This window comes from Acipenser ruthenus, chromosome 1 (genome assembly GCF_902713425.1).
Source record: "Acipenser ruthenus chromosome 1, fAciRut3.2 maternal haplotype, whole genome shotgun sequence".
NCBI classification, from domain to species: domain Eukaryota; kingdom Metazoa; phylum Chordata; class Actinopteri; order Acipenseriformes; family Acipenseridae; genus Acipenser; species Acipenser ruthenus.
The window spans coordinates 116,562,479-116,583,339 of NC_081189.1; the positions used below are offsets into that span (position 1 = coordinate 116,562,479).

General features: G+C 36.4%; 1 protein-coding gene across 1 annotated transcript; it reads right to left on the reverse strand.

Moving 5' to 3' along the window:
* Positions 1 to 15,214: 15,214 nt before the first annotated feature.
* LOC117421097 (probable N-acetyltransferase camello) lies at positions 15,215 to 20,449 on the reverse strand. Its single transcript, XM_034035035.3, has 2 exons — positions 20,082 to 20,449; positions 15,215 to 18,379 (listed from the first exon to the last, which is right to left on the reverse strand). Exon 2 carries the CDS (start codon positions 18,368 to 18,370, stop codon positions 17,708 to 17,710), a length of 663 nt encoding a protein of 220 aa, XP_033890926.1. The 5' UTR covers positions 18,371 to 18,379; positions 20,082 to 20,449; the 3' UTR covers positions 15,215 to 17,707.
* Positions 20,450 to 20,861: the final 412 nt, after the last annotated feature.

Below are 20,861 nucleotides of genomic sequence, written 5' to 3' on the forward strand. Positions count from 1 at the left end.
TCCGATGTTAAAAACTTGACTGCTTACAGTACAAGCTCCGATGTTAAAAACTTGACTGCTTACAGTACAAGCTCCTTAGTTAAAAACTTGACTGCTTACAGTACAAGCTCCTTAGTTAAAAACTTGATTGCTTACAGTACAAGCTCTGATGTTAAAAACTTGACTGCTTACAGTACAAGCTCCTTAGTTAAAAACTTGAATGCTTACAGTACAAGCTCCGATGTTAAAAACTTGACTGCTTACAGTACTAGGTCTGATATTAAAAACTTTACTGCTTACAGTACAAGCTCCTTAGTTAAAAACTTGACTGCTTACAGTACTAGCTGCGATGTTAAAAACTTGACTGCTTACAGTACTAGCTCTGATGTTAAAAACTTGACTGCTTACAGTACTAGCTCCGATGTTAAAAACTTGACTGCTTACAGTACTAGCTCTGATATTAAAAACTTGACTGCTTACAGTACAAGCTCCGATGTTAAAAACTTGACTGCTTACAGTACAAGCTCCTTAGTTAAAAACTTGATTGCTTACAGTACAAGCTCTGATGTTAAAAACTTGACTGCTTACAGTACAAGCTCCGATGTTAAAAACTCGACTGCTTACGTACAAGCTCTGATGTTAAAAACTTGACTGCTTACAGTACAAGCTCCGATGTTAAAACTCGACTGCTTACAGTACAAGCTCCGATGTTAAAATCTTGACTGCTTACAGTACAAGCTCCTTAGTTAAAAACTTGACTGCTTACAGTATAAGCTCTGATGTTAAAAACTTGACTGCTTACAGTACAAGCTCTGATGTTAAAAACTTGACTGCTTATAGTACAAGCTCCTTAGTTAAAAACTTGACTGCTTAGAGTACAAGCTCCTTAGTTAAAAACTTGACTGCTTACAGTACAAGCTCTTTAGTTAAAAACTTGACTGCTTACAGTACAAGCTCCTTAGTTAAAAACTTGACTGCTTACAGTACAAGCTCCGATTTTAAAAACTTGACTGCTTACAGTACAAGCTCCGATGTTAAAAACTTGACTGCTTACAGTACTAGCTCTGATGTTAAAAACTTGACTGCTTACAGTACAAGCTCCTTAGTTAAAAACTTGATTGCTTACAGTACAAGCTCCGATGTTAAAAACTTGACTGCTTACAGTACTAGCTCTGATATTAAAAACTTGACTGCTTACAGTACAAGCTCCTTAGTTAAAAACTTGACTGCTTACAGTACTAGCTCCGATGTTAAAAACTTGACTGCTTACAGTACTAGCTCTGATGTTAAAAACTTGACTGCTTACAGTACTAGCTCCGATGTTAAAAACTTGACTGCTTACAGTACTAGCTCTGATATTAAAATCTTGACTGCTTACAGTACAAGCTCCTTAGTTAAAAACTTGACTGCTTACAGTACTAGCTCCGATGTTAAAAACTTGACTGCTTACAGTACTAGCTCTGATGTTAAAAACTTGACTGCTTACAGTACTAGCTCCGATGTTAAAAACTTGACTGCTTACAGTACTAGCTCTGATATTAAAAACTTGACTGCTTACAGTACAAGCTCCGATGTTAAAAACTTGACTGCTTACAGTACAAGCTCCTTAGTTAAAAACTTGATTGCTTACAGTACAAGCTCTGATGTTAAAAACTTGACTGCTTACAGTACAAGCTCTGATGTTAAAAACTTGACTGCTTACAGTACAAGCTCCGATGTTAAAAACTCGACTGCTTACAGTACAAGCTCTGATGTTAAAAACTTGACTGCTTACAGTACAAGCTCCGATGTTAAAACTCGACTGCTTACAGTACAAGCTCCGATGTTAAAATCTTGACTGCTTACAGTACAAGCTCCTTAGTTAAAAACTTGACTGCTTACAGTACAAGCTCTGATGTTAAAAACTTGACTGCTTACAGTACAAGCTCTGATGTTAAAAACTTGACTGCTTATAGTACAAGCTCCTTAGTTAAAAACTTGACTGCTTAGAGTACAAGCTCCTTAGTTAAAAACTTGACTGCTTACAGTACTAGCTCTGATGTTAAAAACTTGACTGCTTACAGTACAAGCTCCGATGTTAAAAACTTGACTGCTTACAGTACAAGCTCCTTAGTTAAAAACTTGATTGCTTACAGTACAAGCTCTGATGTTAAAAACTTGACTGCTTACAGTACAAGCTCTGATGTTAAAAACTTGACTGCTTACAGTACAAGCTCCGATGTTAAAAACTCCACTGCTTACAGTACAAGCTCTGATGTTAAAAACTTGACTGCTTACAGTACAAGCTCCGATGTTAAAACTCGACTGCTTCCAGTACAAGCTCCGATGTTAAAATCTTGACTGCTTACAGTACAAGCTCTGATGTTAAAAACTTGACTGCTTACAGTACAAGCTCTGATGTTAAAAACTTGACTGCTTATAGTACAATCTCCTTAGTTAAAAACTTGACTGCTTAGAGTACAAGCTCCTTAGTTAAAAACTTGACTGCTTACAGTACTAGCTCTGATGTTAAAAACTTGACTGCTTACAGTACAAGCTCCTTAGTTAAAAACTTGACTGCTTACAGTACAAGCTCCGATGTTAAAAACTTGACTGCTTACAGTACAAGCTCCGATGTTAAAAACTTGACTGCTTACAGTACTAGCTCTGATGTTAAAAACTTGACTGCTTACAGTACAAGCTCCTTAGTTAAAAACTTGATTGCTTACAGTACAAGCTCCTTAGTTAAAAACTTGACTGCTTACAGTAGAAGCTCCTTAGTTAAAAACTTGACTGCTTACAGTACAAGCTCCGATGTTAAAAACTTGACTGGTTACAGTACAAGCTCCTTAGTTAAAAACTTGAATGCTTACAGTACAAGCTCCGATGTTAAAAACTTGACTGCTTACAGTACTAGCTCTGATGTTAAAAACTTGACTGCTCACAGTACAAGCTCTGATGTTAAAAACTTGACTGCTTACAGTACAAGCTCTTTAGTTAAAAACTTGACTGCTTACAGTACAAGCTCTGATGTTAAAAACTTGACTGCTTACAGTACAAGCTCCTTAGTTAAAAACTTGACTGCTTACAGTACTAGCTCCGATGTTAAAAACTTGACTGCTTACAGTACAAGCTCCTTAGTTAAAAACTTGACTGCTTACAGTAGTAGCTCTGATGTTAAAAACTTGACTGCTTACAGTACTAGCTCTGATGTTAAAAACTTGACTGCTTACAGTACAAGCTCCGATGTTAAAAACTTGACTGCTTACAGTACAAGCTCCGATGTTAAAAACTTGACTGCTTACAGTACAAGCTCCTTAGTTAAAAACTTGACTGCTTACAGTACAAGCTCCTTAGTTAAAAACTTGATTGCTTACAGTACAAGCTCTGATGTTAAAAACTTGACTGCTTACAGTACAAGCTCCTTAGTTAAAAACTTGAATGCTTACAGTACAAGCTCCGATGTTAAAAACTTGACTGCTTACAGTACTAGGTCTGATATTAAAAACTTTACTGCTTACAGTACAAGCTCCTTAGTTAAAAACTTGACTGCTTACAGTACTAGCTGCGATGTTAAAAACTTGACTGCTTACAGTACTAGCTCTGATGTTAAAAACTTGACTGCTTACAGTACTAGCTCCGATGTTAAAAACTTGACTGCTTACAGTACTAGCTCTGATATTAAAAACTTGACTGCTTACAGTACAAGCTCCGATGTTAAAAACTTGACTGCTTACAGTACAAGCTCCTTAGTTAAAAACTTGACTGCTTACAGTACAAGCTCCGATGTTAAAAACTTGACTGCTTACAGTACAAGCTCCGATGTTAAAAACTTGACTGCTTACAGTACTAGCTCTGATGTTAAAAACTTGACTGCTTACAGTACAAGCTCCTTAGTTAAAAACTTGATTGCTTACAGTACAAGCTCCTTAGTTAAAAACTTGACTGCTTACAGTAGAAGCTCCTTAGTTAAAAACTTGACTGCTTACAGTACAAGCTCCGATGTTAAAAACTTGACTGGTTACAGTACAAGCTCCTTAGTTAAAAACTTGAATGCTTACAGTACAAGCTCCGATGTTAAAAACTTGACTGCTTACAGTACTAGCTCTGATGTTAAAAACTTGACTGCTCACAGTACAAGCTCTGATGTTAAAAACTTGACTGCTTACAGTACAAGCTCTTTAGTTAAAAACTTGACTGCTTACAGTACAAGCTCTGATGTTAAAAACTTGACTGCTTACAGTACAAGCTCCTTAGTTAAAAACTTGACTGCTTACAGTACTAGCTCCGATGTTAAAAACTTGACTGCTTACAGTACAAGCTCCTTAGTTAAAAACTTGACTGCTTACAGTAGTAGCTCTGATGTTAAAAACTTGACTGCTTACAGTACTAGCTCTGATGTTAAAAACTTGACTGCTTACAGTACAAGCTCCGATGTTAAAAACTTGACTGCTTACAGTACAAGCTCCGATGTTAAAAACTTGACTGCTTACAGTACAAGCTCCTTAGTTAAAAACTTGACTGCTTACAGTACAAGCTCCTTAGTTAAAAACTTGATTGCTTACAGTACAAGCTCTGATGTTAAAAACTTGACTGCTTACAGTACAAGCTCCTTAGTTAAAAACTTGAATGCTTACAGTACAAGCTCCGATGTTAAAAACTTGACTGCTTACAGTACTAGGTCTGATATTAAAAACTTTACTGCTTACAGTACAAGCTCCTTAGTTAAAAACTTGACTGCTTACAGTACTAGCTGCGATGTTAAAAACTTGACTGCTTACAGTACTAGCTCTGATGTTAAAAACTTGACTGCTTACAGTACTAGCTCCGATGTTAAAAACTTGACTGCTTACAGTACTAGCTCTGATATTAAAAACTTGACTGCTTACAGTACAAGCTCCGATGTTAAAAACTTGACTGCTTACAGTACAAGCTCCTTAGTTAATAACTTGATTGCTTATAGTACAAGCTCTGATGTTAAAAACTTGACTGCTTACAGTACAAGCTCTGATGTTAAAAACTTGACTGCTTGCAGTACAAGCTCCGATGTTAAAACTCGACTGCTTACAGTACAAGCTCCGATGTTAAAATCTTGACTGCTTACAGTACAAGCTCCTTAGTTAAAAACTTGACTGCTTACAGTACAAGCTCTGATGTTAAAAACTTGACTGCTTACAGTACAAGCTCCGATGTTAAAAACTTGACTGCTTAGAGTACAAGCTCCTTAGTTAAAAACTTGACTACTTACAGTACTAGCTCTGATGTTAAAAACTTGACTGCTTACAGTACAAGCTCCTTAGTTAAAAACTTGACTGCTTACAGTACAAGCTCCGATGTTAAAAACTTGACTGCTTACAGTACTAGCTCTGATGTTAAAAACTTGACTGCTTACAGTACAAGCTCCTTAGTTAAAAACTTGATTGCTTACAGTACAAGCTCCGATGTTAAAAACTTGACTGCTTACAGTACTAGCTCTGATATTAAAAACTTGACTGCTTACAGTACAAGCTCCTTAGTTAAAAACTTGACTGCTTACAGTACAAGCTCCTTAGTTAAAAACTTGACTGCTTACAGTACAAGCTCCTTAGTTAAAAACTTGACTGCTTACAGTACTAGCTCCGATGTTAAAAACTTGACTGCTCACAGTACAAGCTCCTTTGTTAAAAACTTGACTGCTTACAGTAGTAGCTCTGATGTTAAAAACTTGACTGCTTACAGTTCTCGCTCTGATGTTAAAAACTTGACTGCTTACAGTAGAAGCTCCGATGTTAAAAACTTGACTGCTTACAGTAGAAGCTCCTTAGTTAAAAACTTGACTGCTTACAGTACAAGCTCCGATGTTAAAAACTTGACTGCTTACAGTACAAGCTCCTTAGTTAAAAACTTGAATGCTTACAGTACAAGCTCCGATGTTAAAAACTTGACTGCTTACAGTACTAGCTCTGATGTTAAAAACTTGACTGCTTACAGTACAAGCTCCTTAGTTAAAAACTTGACTGCTTACAGTACTAGCTCCGATGTTAAAAACTTGACTGCTTACAGTACTAGCTCTGATGTTAAGAACTTGACTGCTTACAGTACTAGCTCCGATGTTAAAAACTTGACTGCTTACAGTACTAGCTCTGATGTTAAAAACTTAACTGCTTACAGTACAAGCTCCGATGTTAAAAACTTGACTGCTTACAGTACAAGCTCCTTAGTTAAAAACTTGATTGCTTACAGTACAAGCTCTGATGTTAAAAACTTGACTGCTTACAGTACAAGCTCTGATGTTAAAAACTTGACTGCTTACAGTACAAGCTCCTTAGTTAAAAACTTGACTGCTTACAGTACAAGCTCCTTAGTTAAAAACTTGACTGCTTACAGTACAAGCTCCTTAGTTAAAAACTTGATTGCTTACAGTACAAGCTCTGATGTTAAAAACTTGACTGCTTACAGTACAAGCTCCTTAGTTAAAAACTTGAATGCTTACAGTACAAGCTCCGATGTTAAAAACTTGACTGCTTACAGTACAAGCTCCTTAGTTAAAAACTTGACTGCTTACAGTACTAGCTCCGATGTTAAAAACTTGACTGCTTACAGTACTAGCTCTGATGTTAAAAACTTGACTGCTTACAGTACTAGCTCCGATGTTAAAAACTTGACTGCTTACAGTACTAGCTCTGATATTAAAAACTTGACTGCTTACAGTACAAGCTCCGATGTTAAAAACTTGACTGCTTACAGTACAAGCTCCTTAGTTAAAAACTTGACTGCTTACAGTACAAGCTCAGATGTTAAAAACTTGACTGCTTACAGTACAAGCTCCTTAGTTAAAAACTTGACTGCTTACAGTACAAGCTCCTTAGTTAAAAAGTTGACTGCTTACAGTACAAGCTCCGATGTTAAAAACTTGACTGCTTACAGTACTAGCTCTGATGTTAAAAACTTGACTGCTTACAGTACAAGCTCCTTAGTTAAAAACTTGACTGCTTACAGTACAAGCTCCGATGTTAAAAACTTGACTGCTTACAGTACTAGCTCTGATGTTAAAAACTTGACTGCTTACAGTACAAGCTCCGATGTTAAAAACTTGACTGCTTACAGTACAAGCTCCTTAGTTAAAAACTTGAATGCTTACAGTACAAGCTCCTTAGTTAAAAAGTTGACTGCTTACAGTACAAGCTCCGATGTTAAAAACTTGACTGCTTACAGTACAAGCTCCGATGTTAAAAACTTGACTGCTTAGAGTACAAGCTCCTTAGTTAAAAACTTGACTACTTACAGTACTAGCTCTGATGTTAAAAACTTGACTGCTTACAGTACAAGCTCCTTAGTTAAAAACTTGACTGCTTACAGTACAAGCTCCGATGTTAAAAACTTGACTGCTTACAGTACTAGCTCTGATGTTAAAAACTTGACTGCTTACAGTACAAGCTCCTTAGTTAAAAACTTGATTGCTTACAGTACAAGCTCCGATGTTAAAAACTTGACTGCTTACAGTACTAGCTCTGATATTAAAAACTTGACTGCTTACAGTACAAGCTCCTTAGTTAAAAACTTGACTGCTTACAGTACAAGCTCCTTAGTTAAAAACTTGACTGCTTACAGTACAAGCTCCTTAGTTAAAAACTTGACTGCTTACAGTACTAGCTCCGATGTTAAAAACTTGACTGCTCACAGTACAAGCTCCTTTGTTAAAAACTTGACTGCTTACAGTAGTAGCTCTGATGTTAAAAACTTGACTGCTTACAGTTCTCGCTCTGATGTTAAAAACTTGACTGCTTACAGTAGAAGCTCCGATGTTAAAAACTTGACTGCTTACAGTAGAAGCTCCTTAGTTAAAAACTTGACTGCTTACAGTACAAGCTCCGATGTTAAAAACTTGACTGCTTACAGTACAAGCTCCTTAGTTAAAAACTTGAATGCTTACAGTACAAGCTCCGATGTTAAAAACTTGACTGCTTACAGTACTAGCTCTGATGTTAAAAACTTGACTGCTTACAGTACAAGCTCCTTAGTTAAAAACTTGACTGCTTACAGTACTAGCTCCGATGTTAAAAACTTGACTGCTTACAGTACTAGCTCTGATGTTAAGAACTTGACTGCTTACAGTACTAGCTCCGATGTTAAAAACTTGACTGCTTACAGTACTAGCTCTGATGTTAAAAACTTGACTGCTTACAGTACAAGCTCCGATGTTAAAAACTTGACTGCTTACAGTACAAGCTCCTTAGTTAAAAACTTGATTGCTTACAGTACAAGCTCTGATGTTAAAAACTTGACTGCTTACAGTACAAGCTCTGATGTTAAAAACTTGACTGCTTACAGTACAAGCTCCTTAGTTAAAAACTTGACTGCTTACAGTACAAGCTCCTTAGTTAAAAACTTGATTGCTTACAGTACAAGCTCTGATGTTAAAAACTTGACTGCTTACAGTACAAGCTCCTTAGTTAAAAACTTGAATGCTTACAGTACAAGCTCCGATGTTAAAAACTTGACTGCTTACAGTACTAGCTCTGATGTTAAAAACTTGACTGCTTACAGTACAAGCTCCTTAGTTAAAAACTTGACTGCTTACAGTACTAGCTCCGATGTTAAAAACTTGACTGCTTACAGTACTAGCTCTGATGTTAAAAACTTGACTGCTTACAGTACTAGCTCCGATGTTAAAAACTTGACTGCTTACAGTACTAGCTCTGATATTAAAAACTTGACTGCTTACAGTACAAGCTCCGATGTTAAAAACTTGACTGCTTACAGTACAAGCTCCGATGTTAAAAACTTGACTGCTTAGAGTACAAGCTCCTTAGTTAAAAACTTGACTACTTACAGTACTAGCTCTGATGTTAAAAACTTGACTGCTTACAGTACAAGCTCCTTAGTTAAAAACTTGACTGCTTACAGTACAAGCTCCGATGTTAAAAACTTGACTGCTTACAGTACTAGCTCTGATGTTAAAAACTTGACTGCTTACAGTACAAGCTCCTTAGTTAAAAACTTGATTGCTTACAGTACAAGCTCCGATGTTAAAAACTTGACTGCTTACAGTACTAGCTCTGATATTAAAAACTTGACTGCTTACAGTACAAGCTCCTTAGTTAAAAACTTGACTGCTTACAGTACAAGCTCCTTAGTTAAAAACTTGACTGCTTACAGTACAAGCTCCTTAGTTAAAAACTTGACTGCTTACAGTACTAGCTCCGATGTTAAAAACTTGACTGCTCACAGTACAAGCTCCTTTGTTAAAAACTTGACTGCTTACAGTAGTAGCTCTGATGTTAAAAACTTGACTGCTTACAGTTCTCGCTCTGATGTTAAAAACTTGACTGCTTACAGTAGAAGCTCCGATGTTAAAAACTTGACTGCTTACAGTAGAAGCTCCTTAGTTAAAAACTTGACTGCTTACAGTACAAGCTCCGATGTTAAAAACTTGACTGCTTACAGTACAAGCTCCTTAGTTAAAAACTTGAATGCTTACAGTACAAGCTCCGATGTTAAAAACTTGACTGCTTACAGTACTAGCTCTGATGTTAAAAACTTGACTTCTTACAGTACAAGCTCCTTAGTTAAAAACTTGACTGCTTACAGTACTAGCTCCGATGTTAAAAACTTGACTGCTTACAGTACTAGCTCTGATGTTAAGAACTTGACTGCTTACAGTACTAGCTCCGATGTTAAAAACTTGACTGCTTACAGTACTAGCTCTGATGTTAAAAACTTGACTGCTTACAGTACAAGCTCCGATGTTAAAAACTTGACTGCTTACAGTACAAGCTCCTTAGTTAAAAACTTGATTGCTTACAGTACAAGCTCTGATGTTAAAAACTTGACTGCTTACAGTACAAGCTCTGATGTTAAAAACTTGACTGCTTACAGTACAAGCTCCTTAGTTAAAAACTTGACTGCTTACAGTACAAGCTCCTTAGTTAAAAACTTGACTGCTTACAGTACAAGCTCCTTAGTTAAAAACTTGATTGCTTACAGTACAAGCTCTGATGTTAAAAACTTGACTGCTTACAGTACAAGCTCCTTAGTTAAAAACTTGAATGCTTACAGTACAAGCTCCGATGTTAAAAACTTGACTGCTTACAGTACTAGCTCTGATGTTAAAAACTTGACTGCTTACAGTACAAGCTCCTTAGTTAAAAACTTGACTGCTTACAGTACTAGCTCCGATGTTAAAAACTTGACTGCTTACAGTACTAGCTCTGATGTTAAAAACTTGACTGCTTACAGTACTAGCTCCGATGTTAAAAACTTGACTGCTTACAGTACTAGCTCTGATATTAAAAACTTGACTGCTTACAGTACAAGCTCCGATGTTAAAAACTTGACTGCTTACAGTACAAGCTCCTTAGTTAAAAACTTGACTGCTTACAGTACAAGCTCAGATGTTAAAAACTTGACTGCTTACAGTACAAGCTCCTTAGTTAAAAACTTGACTGCTTACAGTACAAGCTCCTTAGTTAAAAAGTTGACTGCTTACAGTACAAGCTCCGATGTTAAAAACTTGACTGCTTACAGTACTAGCTCTGATGTTAAAAACTTGACTGCTTACAGTACAAGCTCCTTAGTTAAAAACTTGACTGCTTACAGTACAAGCTCCGATGTTAAAAACTTGACTGCTTACAGTACTAGCTCTGATGTTAAAAACTTGACTGCTTACAGTACAAGCTCCGATGTTAAAAACTTGACTGCTTACAGTACAAGCTCCTTAGTTAAAAACTTGAATGCTTACAGTACAAGCTCCTTAGTTAAAAAGTTGACTGCTTACAGTACAAGCTCCGATGTTAAAAACTTGACTGCTAACAGTACAAGCTCCTTAGTTAAAAACTTTACTGCTTACAGTATAAGCTCCGATGTTAAAAGTCGTAAACTTTACTGGCTGTGTATCTGGAAAAAAAAAAAGTGTTGATGATGATTTGGAGTAAATAGTTATGAGAATTTAGCCCAATATGTTTTGTGAAAACTTGAATGTACATGACTTTTAAAATCCAAATGATACAAAACTAGGTATCCACACTAACTGGGATTGCACACTCTATGGTCAAACCCCATTTGCTGGCGCACTCTTGAAAAATGCCTTTAAATCACAGTAATTAAGAAGCAATAATAGCATGGCATGGCTTTTCCAGAACAGGATGAGATGTATTACACAGTTTGGTAGCTCATAAATTAACCAGCTAATTCACATTCCCTACAGCTAAAGTCTGAAAATGTAAGTCACACTATTCTGTCTGAAGTGATAAGACTTACATATGATAAGAGTTTTTACATACAAAGTCCAAAATCCAAACTCTGACAGTACCCAGATACGCTGGTTTTTAGCACTTTCTGACTTTAAGTGAAAGACATTAGATCACCTCCTCGTCTGCAAATTATTTAATGAATGCTCAAACTTTACAGCTTGTAACCCTTTGTAAGATTTATGTTGTGTGTTCTCATTTAGTTACAAAAACACAACATGCCAGATTTATCAAGGTTTTTACACTAACACGTAATCTGTATGTACCATTTTAACTATGGATGTTAAAAGATACATAAGTTGCAAAACCTTAAATTATAGAAGAAAAAATAGACAAGTTATGAACGGTTCAGTACTTAGACTTTATGTTAATGGGGTGCAAAAAAAATAAAATAATAGAGCTTCCCCTTAACAGCTGTTTTTTTATTTTTTTAATTTTTTTATTATAGTTACCAGCAAATCAAAGTTAAGGGTTCTTTCAGCATTGTCAGATTCGCACATACTCTTTTTATCTATCTCTCTCTCTCTCTCTCTCTCTCTCTCTCTCTCTCTCTCTCTCTCTCTCTCTCTCTCTCTCTCTCTCTCTCTCTATATATATATATATATATATATATATGCTCTAAGCATATTCTTAAACTCAGTGGAGACGTTTAAGGAGGACAGAGATGTTCAAAACTCCTGTAAGTGGTTTTGTTCATGCACTGGGCATACTATTTGTCCAGACAACTTTTTAATAATCAAGAAAATCACACAGACTCATTCGATTTGAAGTTTTAACGAATCAGAGTAGTATCAGTACTCCTTCAGTTTATTAAATGCTTAAAAATTGATTGAGTACTTCGAATCCCAGCTGACAGGCAATCTGGGCGGTCCAGTGCCTTAACAGGTATAATAGCATTACTACTTCAATACGTTGATGGTTATAACATGTTTGTAGCTCTTAGGCTATAAAATGCAAAAATGCAAGTTAAAGCGCCCACCACTATGTTCTAGAACATTCAATATATCATTCTCTACAGCTAAAATATAAATCCTATACCTTATAGCAATGCATACAATATAAACGAGATATTAAATTCAAATATATGCTTACCTTCCAGTATATGGAAGAATAGTGTAGGATATATTGAAAAATAAGATCTGTCTTCAAAAGGCAGAGACTAACTGACCAAACAGCAATCAGTTTTTCAGAGACCCTCAGAGCATGGACCACGTCAGCTTGCAAGATCAAGATCAATGGTATCGAATGGGGTCTTGCTGTGGGCTTATATAGGATTTTCCCTCCATTGAATACATCAGGAGTCCCAAGTAAATCTGATCATCAATCTGTTTTGACAGTTCTTATCTTTGAGTTAATGATATATTCTAGAAGGATCCGGTTAACTTTTTAAAAACCCTCCTTTTTCTAAAAAGTCAGGTGAAACAAAGTTCACAGGATCATTGCTACAATAGCGCACAATACAAATTTATATGTGTATTAAAAGAGATGCTGTTTTATATATATAACATCATCTTTCTGTGTGATTATATTAACAATATATTCCCTCTGAGCAACATATCTCGTCAACTTTTCAGATTAGTTTACTTTCATATACAGGTGTATTAACAAAGTATTGGATAAAAAACTGTAGGGGTTTATCAGAAGCCTTTGAATAAGCATGCAGTGGTCAGTTATTTTCATTTAAATTCAGGCTATAATAAACATGTTAAATATAATAGCCTTGTATTAACTGGTACCATGCTTGGACCAAGCCTGACCTCTCTCTGTTTCTAAAGTTTGCCTGCACAGACAGGTTTCCACACACCCTGTTCACGTGCCAAGCCTAGTGTTTTAATTAAAATGAAACTCCACTGTAAGCACTTTTACAAATTCACCGCATGAAGTCATTTTTTGGCCGATTCAAGATCAAGGTCACAAAATGAGTTATATTCCTTCAGCAAGTTTACTGTATACTAAAGTTCATTAAACACAGTCTGCACTATATTCTCTTATTTCAGACTTAACAGTTCATCTGTTTTTTTATTGCAGTAAAACCTTTATATAAACTAAACATTTATATTCTTTAATTTAATGGATATTATAATGTCTAAAATATTTTTTGTTTAGTTAGAGACAGAAACTGAAATAATTCTTAAATGATTAAATTAAATGCTCGCTCCTGCTTTTACAGTCGATTTGTATTACAGTAGAGCCTTAAACAAGCAAAAACACGTGTTAGTTTAAATATTATGTTTCTTATTAGATCAAAATACTTAACATATTATTTATCTTCAGAGAGTTTTGTCACTCTATTATGTGATAGAAGAATGATAGAATAATCGCATGAAGAGTTCTAATCTAATATGTTTGGGTGATCTCTGTGATTTGTATAACCTGAATAATGATATTATATGAAGTTTGATGTTAACAAAGTATTAGATTTACAATGTTGAACTAACACACTGGAATGTGGCCAAGGGTCAGCAGCCCTGTTTTCAGAGAAGTGCATGAGTCAGCGACATGAGAATAGGACACTGTCTCAAATGATAATATTTTGAGACAGCGATAATTCCTCTTTTCTCCCCAGTCACTTAGCTAATATTCTTGTATTGGGGGAATCAACTTTGTGGGACCTGATAGACACTCTCTCCCTAGCAACTAGAAAAATCAACCAATCAGAAAAGTCGGTAGGCAACAGTGTCAAGAATACCACAAGGTTGGTTTCAGCTGACTAAGGAAGATAAGAATTACCACAAGTCATGAACTGATTATATAAGGAACTGTTTGACTTAGTGTTTTTTGAGCTTTCTTTGCGGTTGCTTGCAGAGTCTGTGACACTCTGTTGAATGCTCCAGTCTGCAGACTAATAAAGTGTGAGTTGCTCCAACTTGTCTCTGTCTCAATCGTTCCCTCAGTACGGGACCGGTGCCTGCTCGGTTGTATGCAGAAAATTCCACCACAATTATTAGATCAGAATATATTTTTAGAAACCTCTATGCTTAGTAACAACACAATCAAATAAAATCAAATAGGTGTTTTTTTTTATTTTATTTTACTTAATTGATGTACACAGAAGGCATGAGGTTCATTTTTAATTAGGCACCTGCTTAGCAGCAAATGCAACCTTGAATATTAAAACTTAGGACTGCTCATACATTTACTTAATGTTATTATGTTAGGTTTCTTATTTATTTAAATACTTTTGTTTGTTCTTACTATAATTGAACCTAGTTTGATTGCTTCTGGCATATTAACTGTGCTCCATAGATTCTACCATACTGCTCTCGCTGGATCAGAATGTTTTGAGACTCTGAGTCTAATTAAAAAAGGTGCTTTTGACTGATAAGGGAGGCTTGGAACTTTCAGCAGGTCAGTCTGACCTTCAGTGCAATGAACTTCTCCACACAGGCCTTACACATATCTGCTAATAATATTTTCTACTGGTTATTTAAACACAGTACAGGCTGTGTGGTCCAGTGGTTAAAGAAAAGGGCTTGTAACCAGGAGGTCCCTGGTTCAAATCACACCTCAGCCACTGACTCACTGTGTGATCCTGAGCAAGTCACTTAACCTCCTTGTGCTCCGTCTTTCAGGTGAGATGTAATTGTAAGTGACTCTGCAGCTGATGCATAGTTCACACACCCTAGTCTCTGTAAGTTGCCTTGGATAAAGGCATCTGCTAAATAAACTAATAATAATATATAAATATTGTTGCAGTTTCACAAAAGTTCAATTAGCTGTGACAGTCTTGGGTCAGTTTCTGCTCACAGGTGTGGGTGAGTCTTTAAAAGCCTGATACCTGCAAAAACTTAAATCTTGTTAGCTGGGCTCCCCCATCTCTACATTCTCATTCCCATCGTCACTGGGCAAACACATTTTAACTGAATTTGGGTCCATCAAAGAACCGCACACCTTTGCAACCGAGGCCAAAAGGATGTAATGACTTGTAGCACAAAAAGAACCATCTGTGACAGCATATTAAAAAAAGGAAATACTGTAAGGTTTGTTTTCTTCTTAAAAAATAATAAGTCAGTCTTATTCAGGTAATCTTCAATCAAAAGTTTTATTCAGGAACAAAGCAAATCCAAAGACAGTACAGGACACAATCACAGCAATACTGTAAGCGCAGTTACAGGTCTCAGGAGGTCGAATCTTGAGCAACAAAGCTGCAGGTAACCTACAGGTCTTGTCAGGTGGTATTTGAGCCCCACCCTAGCCTCAAGATGTTGTCTGAGCTACCAAGGTGATAGAGATGGTATGTCTGAGCTGGCAGACAATGTGCTGATTGGAGATTAAAAAATGGCAATGGCAGTGTGGTCCAGTGGTTAAAGTCCAGGGCTTATAACCAGAAGGTCACTGGTTAAAATCCCACCTCTGCCACTGACTGACTCACTGTGTGACCCTGAGCAAGTCACTTAACTTCCTTGTGCTCCATCCTGCAGATGAGATGTTAAATCAATGTCCTATTGTAAGTGACTCTGCATTTAATGCACAGTTCACAGCCTACCTCTGTAAAGCGCTTTGTGATGGTGGTCCACTATGAAAGATGCTATATAAAAATAAAGATATTATGTATTACTATTATTATTAATGACCACCTCTTTGAGACAATGACTGTGAGATCACCCTTACACCTCCCAGAAACCACATTATACCGGTTCATACAACCTCCCAAAATACAGTCTACATGACTGCAAATAATTGTCTATAATAATTCAAATAGTATAATTTGACAAAAATTGACTATTGGCTATTGACAAGTGATTGCTTTAACGTGCTGTCGTAGTCAGAAATCAGAGAAAGTAATTCTACATAATTACCTCTATTTGAGGAGTTGGTGCCTTCATCGTGCCCTCTGAATGCCAGTTCTTGCTTGCCAAGGTAAATAACAGAATCAATCAAGCATTTAAGAACCTCACAATTTTTTGTTACTTGCTCATTATGGTGTATTGTATCCCTGCGCTTCTGCTCATCCAGTTGACTTGAGCATCAATCCGGGTTTGTCCAGTTGTTTTGAGTGTTACAGTGGCTCGCAAGTGAATTTGGGAATGCTCATGTTTTTGAGCTGACTTCGATAGACATTTTAGATTGCTGTAGCCAATTGCTGTTCCATATCGCCTTTTCTGTACTGAACAAAATACAGCTCCAGCAGTATACTTTTTTTTAATTGACAGCTATCGGTAAGCCATGGATACCTTTCATAATTTCAGTTTTGGAAGTGGCGAGTATATCCCTCCCCTTCCTGTGTCAGTTCAGGTATTTGTGGTGTATACCGCCATTTTTTCTGAGTAAGTTCTTCTTGAAAATGAATTTGTAACCAAATCGACTACAATATCTCTGTTGTCTTATGATATTTTTTTTAATTTGTAAAAGACAATTTGAAATATTACTTCAAAGTTATCAATATAATTCTCAATAACTGTCGCTATAATAAGCAATATTGCGGGAAATTCAGCTATTCTTACACCCTACCCTAGCATATTTATGTCCCGCCTCTGCTCACTAATGATTGGACAGCTGTAAAACCAGGGCAGATCTTTGACTTTCCCATTGGTAAACCCTTTATCTCACTAGATTGCCTTATAAAAAGCTCTTCCGCGTATTTATTTGCCTATACAGTCCTCTCGATTATCCGGGGTAATGGAAGGGAGGGATGCCCTCGGACAATGCAAAACCTATAAAACATATACAGTATACTGTACTTATTTTCTAGGTATTAAAGTAGTCCTCTTCCTTGATTTTTTCATTGATTTCCTCAAACTGCTTGAAGAATCAGAGTTACTCGAATATGAGATCAACTCTTCCTGCTTCTTTTTTAAAATCACTAACCATGGAACCTGAACATGTGTAAAAGAATGTGTACTGTACGCCTGTATTTTTCTTCATTTTTTGCAAGCACGATTAATCCGCAATCCAGATAATCCACCCACGAATAATTGCGAGTTTACTGTATATCAGTGACTGCCAAAACTGGTGGCAGTGACACTGATCTAATAAGGAAGGCAAGATTTTAATACAATCTGTGGTTTTACTGTTACTAGTTAAATAAAGACATAAATTACAGTACAAGTATAATCTTGTACTGTTTAATTTTCTCACTGACTTCAATTAGGCACACAGGATACAAAGGAAACTGTTTTTGATACACAAAAAGGCTGATACAGAACAGCAGACTGATTTGGTTGAAGTCAAATTCAGAACGGAAGCAGTACTCAAGTGGCTTATCATCTACCTTAAAAAATAAAGAGAGAAATGCTTGGTATATAAAATCTACAACAGGAGGACACACCTAGTGTACAGGACTAACAGAAAAGTAAACTCAATGCTCTCTGCAGCTAAAATGATCTAACTTTCATTGACAATACAAATCTGTTATACAATAAGCATTATTTTGGATTATTGGTAACTTATAGGATGAATGTTCATGGGTTTTAAATGCATTCACTTTTAATTACACACTCCACAATAATTAGCAAAGTAGGAACCCACCACCATTGTGCTGGAGACATTTTAAAGCAAATCACTGCTGATTGATTGTTTAGTTATGGGGAAAAAAAGTCATATCTATATGTTAGTATGGAGAAGTTGATGATTTTGTCTACTAGCATGGGGGAAACAAATTGTTGGATTTTTTTATAACCAATGCTCTCATAGAGCTTCTGTGCATCATACTGGACATGGGACGTCTCCAGCACCACAGCCTTGTAGCCATTTGCACGTGCAAAGTCCAAAACAGTCCTGCAGAGCGCTTTGGCAATGCCCAGACGTCTGTAGTTCTTTCTCACAGACAAGCGCTTCAACTCCAAGGCGCCTGGCTCTTCTTTGGAAGGTACAGTAGCAACCATAGCAACCACGTGATCATTACTCTCCGCCACCCAGAAGCAAGAGCCTTTGCTCTTCATGTACGTTTTGTTGATGTCCAGCAGGTCGTCTTTCAAGGTCTCCTCTACGTATGTGCTATATATATAGTCAGATGCCTGACGCAATCCTGCTAGCAGTAAGACGACTGCCAGGATGGAAAGCATGAATGATCTGGAGCTCAGGAACAGAAGACAGAGCACACACATCAAGGTTAGGTGTAACCGAGGCTGCTTCAGGGTGTACACAAATCCAGCTGGAATGTGCTCTCTTGTGCCCACAGCAAATATATCCCTCACTACTTCACAATCTTTGTCCTCGTATTTTCTGATCCTATAGTTGGCCATGATGTCTTCCTGGTACAAACACAAAAAAATACATAAATAATATTAAAAAAAAACTTGTGCAACCTGAGAACAACCAGATTTCACATTCCGATTCCTGAATGTCTGTCTACAACCTGCTTTTTAACTGTAAGAAGTGACTACTATTACAGCCGAAAGCGCATTTGCATTGAGCTTGTAGAACCATTTTGGGGGGGTCTTTCACTTTAGAATTACTCAAGAAAACTGTGGGGGAGGGGACATACGTGTTTTCTGTAACCTTCTTGGGAATCAGCTGTTGTTGCTAAAAAGAACTAGTGGAGTCATTGACAACGATACTAGAAAAAGCCAGTCATGGAGCCATGCCAGCTTTTTCTCACACATCACCTCAATTCCAAACGTAACATCCTCTGCAGTCCAGGGCCTCACGAAAGCAAATTAAGCAGAATTGTTGCAATGTGGACTTTATTCAGGGCAAACCCTCACCACACCTTGGGCGATGTCAGAACATTAAGGGGCATTACCTGGAAAACCGTCAAGGTGGAAGATTTGCCTGTTTTAGTCCCTATAAAATCTGTAACAAGGGGATAAATCCTATTGCCAATTCTGGTGGTTGAGGTTTTTGACAGCTGCACAGCTATTACAGCACATTTACATGCACACTGAATCAATACTTTTATAACTGATTCTTCTGAATCCAAGAACACATGCACTGTGAGTTTACTGTACATGTCAAACTCGGGTTTGGAGTAATCAATGCTTCTGTACCTGTATGCACTGGAGTCTGATTCAACAGTCCCCAACCTAAACCACCTCAAAACTGATTTACATGCAGAATATATTCTTGATGACACTGTGCATAAAAACAAGGTATGCTGTTAAGCAGAGAGAACAAAACCCATTTAGAGCAAGACTTGTACTCCAGGCCCCAAGAGAGGGAAGCCATGAACTATACAGTGTACTGTAGCCTCCTATGGATTCAGTACATCCCTTGTTTCCATTCCTGAAGCTGCGTTTAAATTATAGGTATAGGGCCACAAAACCTGATTTAATTTATAGCTGCGTTTAAATTATAGGTATAGGGCCACAAAACCTGATTTAATTTATCGCTGCGTTTAAATTATAGGTATAGGGCCACAAAACCTGATTTAATTTATCGCTGCGTTTAAATTATAGGTATAGGGCCACAAAACCTGATTTAATTTATCTAGCTCAGGAAGCAAAACACCTTCTGGTTATGCACACAATTTCAACATGTACTTACATAAATTCACATTCCTAAATAAAAACTCCTCAAGGTACAATTAAAGGATGACTCAGCACCCTTTAACTGTCACAACAAACCCTATTTAACCTTTTTTAAAGCAATACCTCAAGAAAACAGACACATGCTATACTTGTAGAAGTTTCGATTTCAGATTTATAAAGAATGAGAAATGTACAATAGCTAGTGCCATTTAAGTGATCTTCACTTTTCCATTTTTTGTTTTCCGGGGTAAAAGTCTGCCTCTTAGGAAAAAACAAACAAACAAACAAAAAAACATTTTCATGTACTGTACATTATTTGTATTCTTACAAATGCATTGGCTAAATAATTAAATACCCTAAAACTGATTAAAGAAAAAAATCAAGCTCCAAATTCAGTCACCGCTACTTTCAAATAACTTAATAAGCGTGTTGTATTACAAAATATTTATAACTGCTTAAACGCTACAAGAAATGTAATTGTACATACCTAGTAGTACAGGGTAGTAAGAATCCTCGTTGGCTGTAGAAATGCTGCACTTCACAAGTTGTGTTTGGCTGTGTTTCTTAGTTCATGAACCGTCACAAATTCGAAATTAACTTAAGTGACCTGGTTTTATCGTTTTACTTATTAAAATGATATTAGGTATATAAACACATACAGCTGCTACGACTGCTACAAAACAATAGACAAACAACACAGTTCCAAAAACAACTAAAATATATCACACGGATTTATTTGTAATATAGATACTTTAATACAAACGATAACATTGGGAATCAAATTGTTTCTCTACGCTGAGAAAAAGCAAATGCTGTGTGCGCGCTTCATAGTTTCTTCCAATGACATGACACACGGCAACGAGAGAACGCCTTCTATGGAACGCCTTCTAATTGTGCCCAAATTAAAATAATTACATACATATAATTAGAAATAAATAATTAAATAAATAAAGAAAGAAAAAACGAAATAAATACATACAAATATAAATAAATAAATAAATATAAAACGAAATAAATACATAAATAACTAGAAACTGAAATATATTTAATAATTTATCTATTTATTTCGTTATTTATTTCGTTTATTTATTTACTTAGATATTTATTCCGTTTTTTATTTCGTTTTTGTATATCTGTATTTAATTCGTTTTTTATGTCTACTTCGCTTTTTATTTCGTTTTTTATTTCTTTACTTATTTCGTCTTTTCATTTTGGCACAATCTTTTCACCCTTGTATTTCGAGCTGTCGTCAATTATGCTCGATGGA

Bases quoted from the DNA above. Each gene is read 5' to 3' on its own strand.
- LOC117421097 (XM_034035035.3), bottom strand. From the start codon at position 18,370: ATGGCCAACTATAGGATCAGAAAATACGAGGACAAAGATTGTGAAGTA.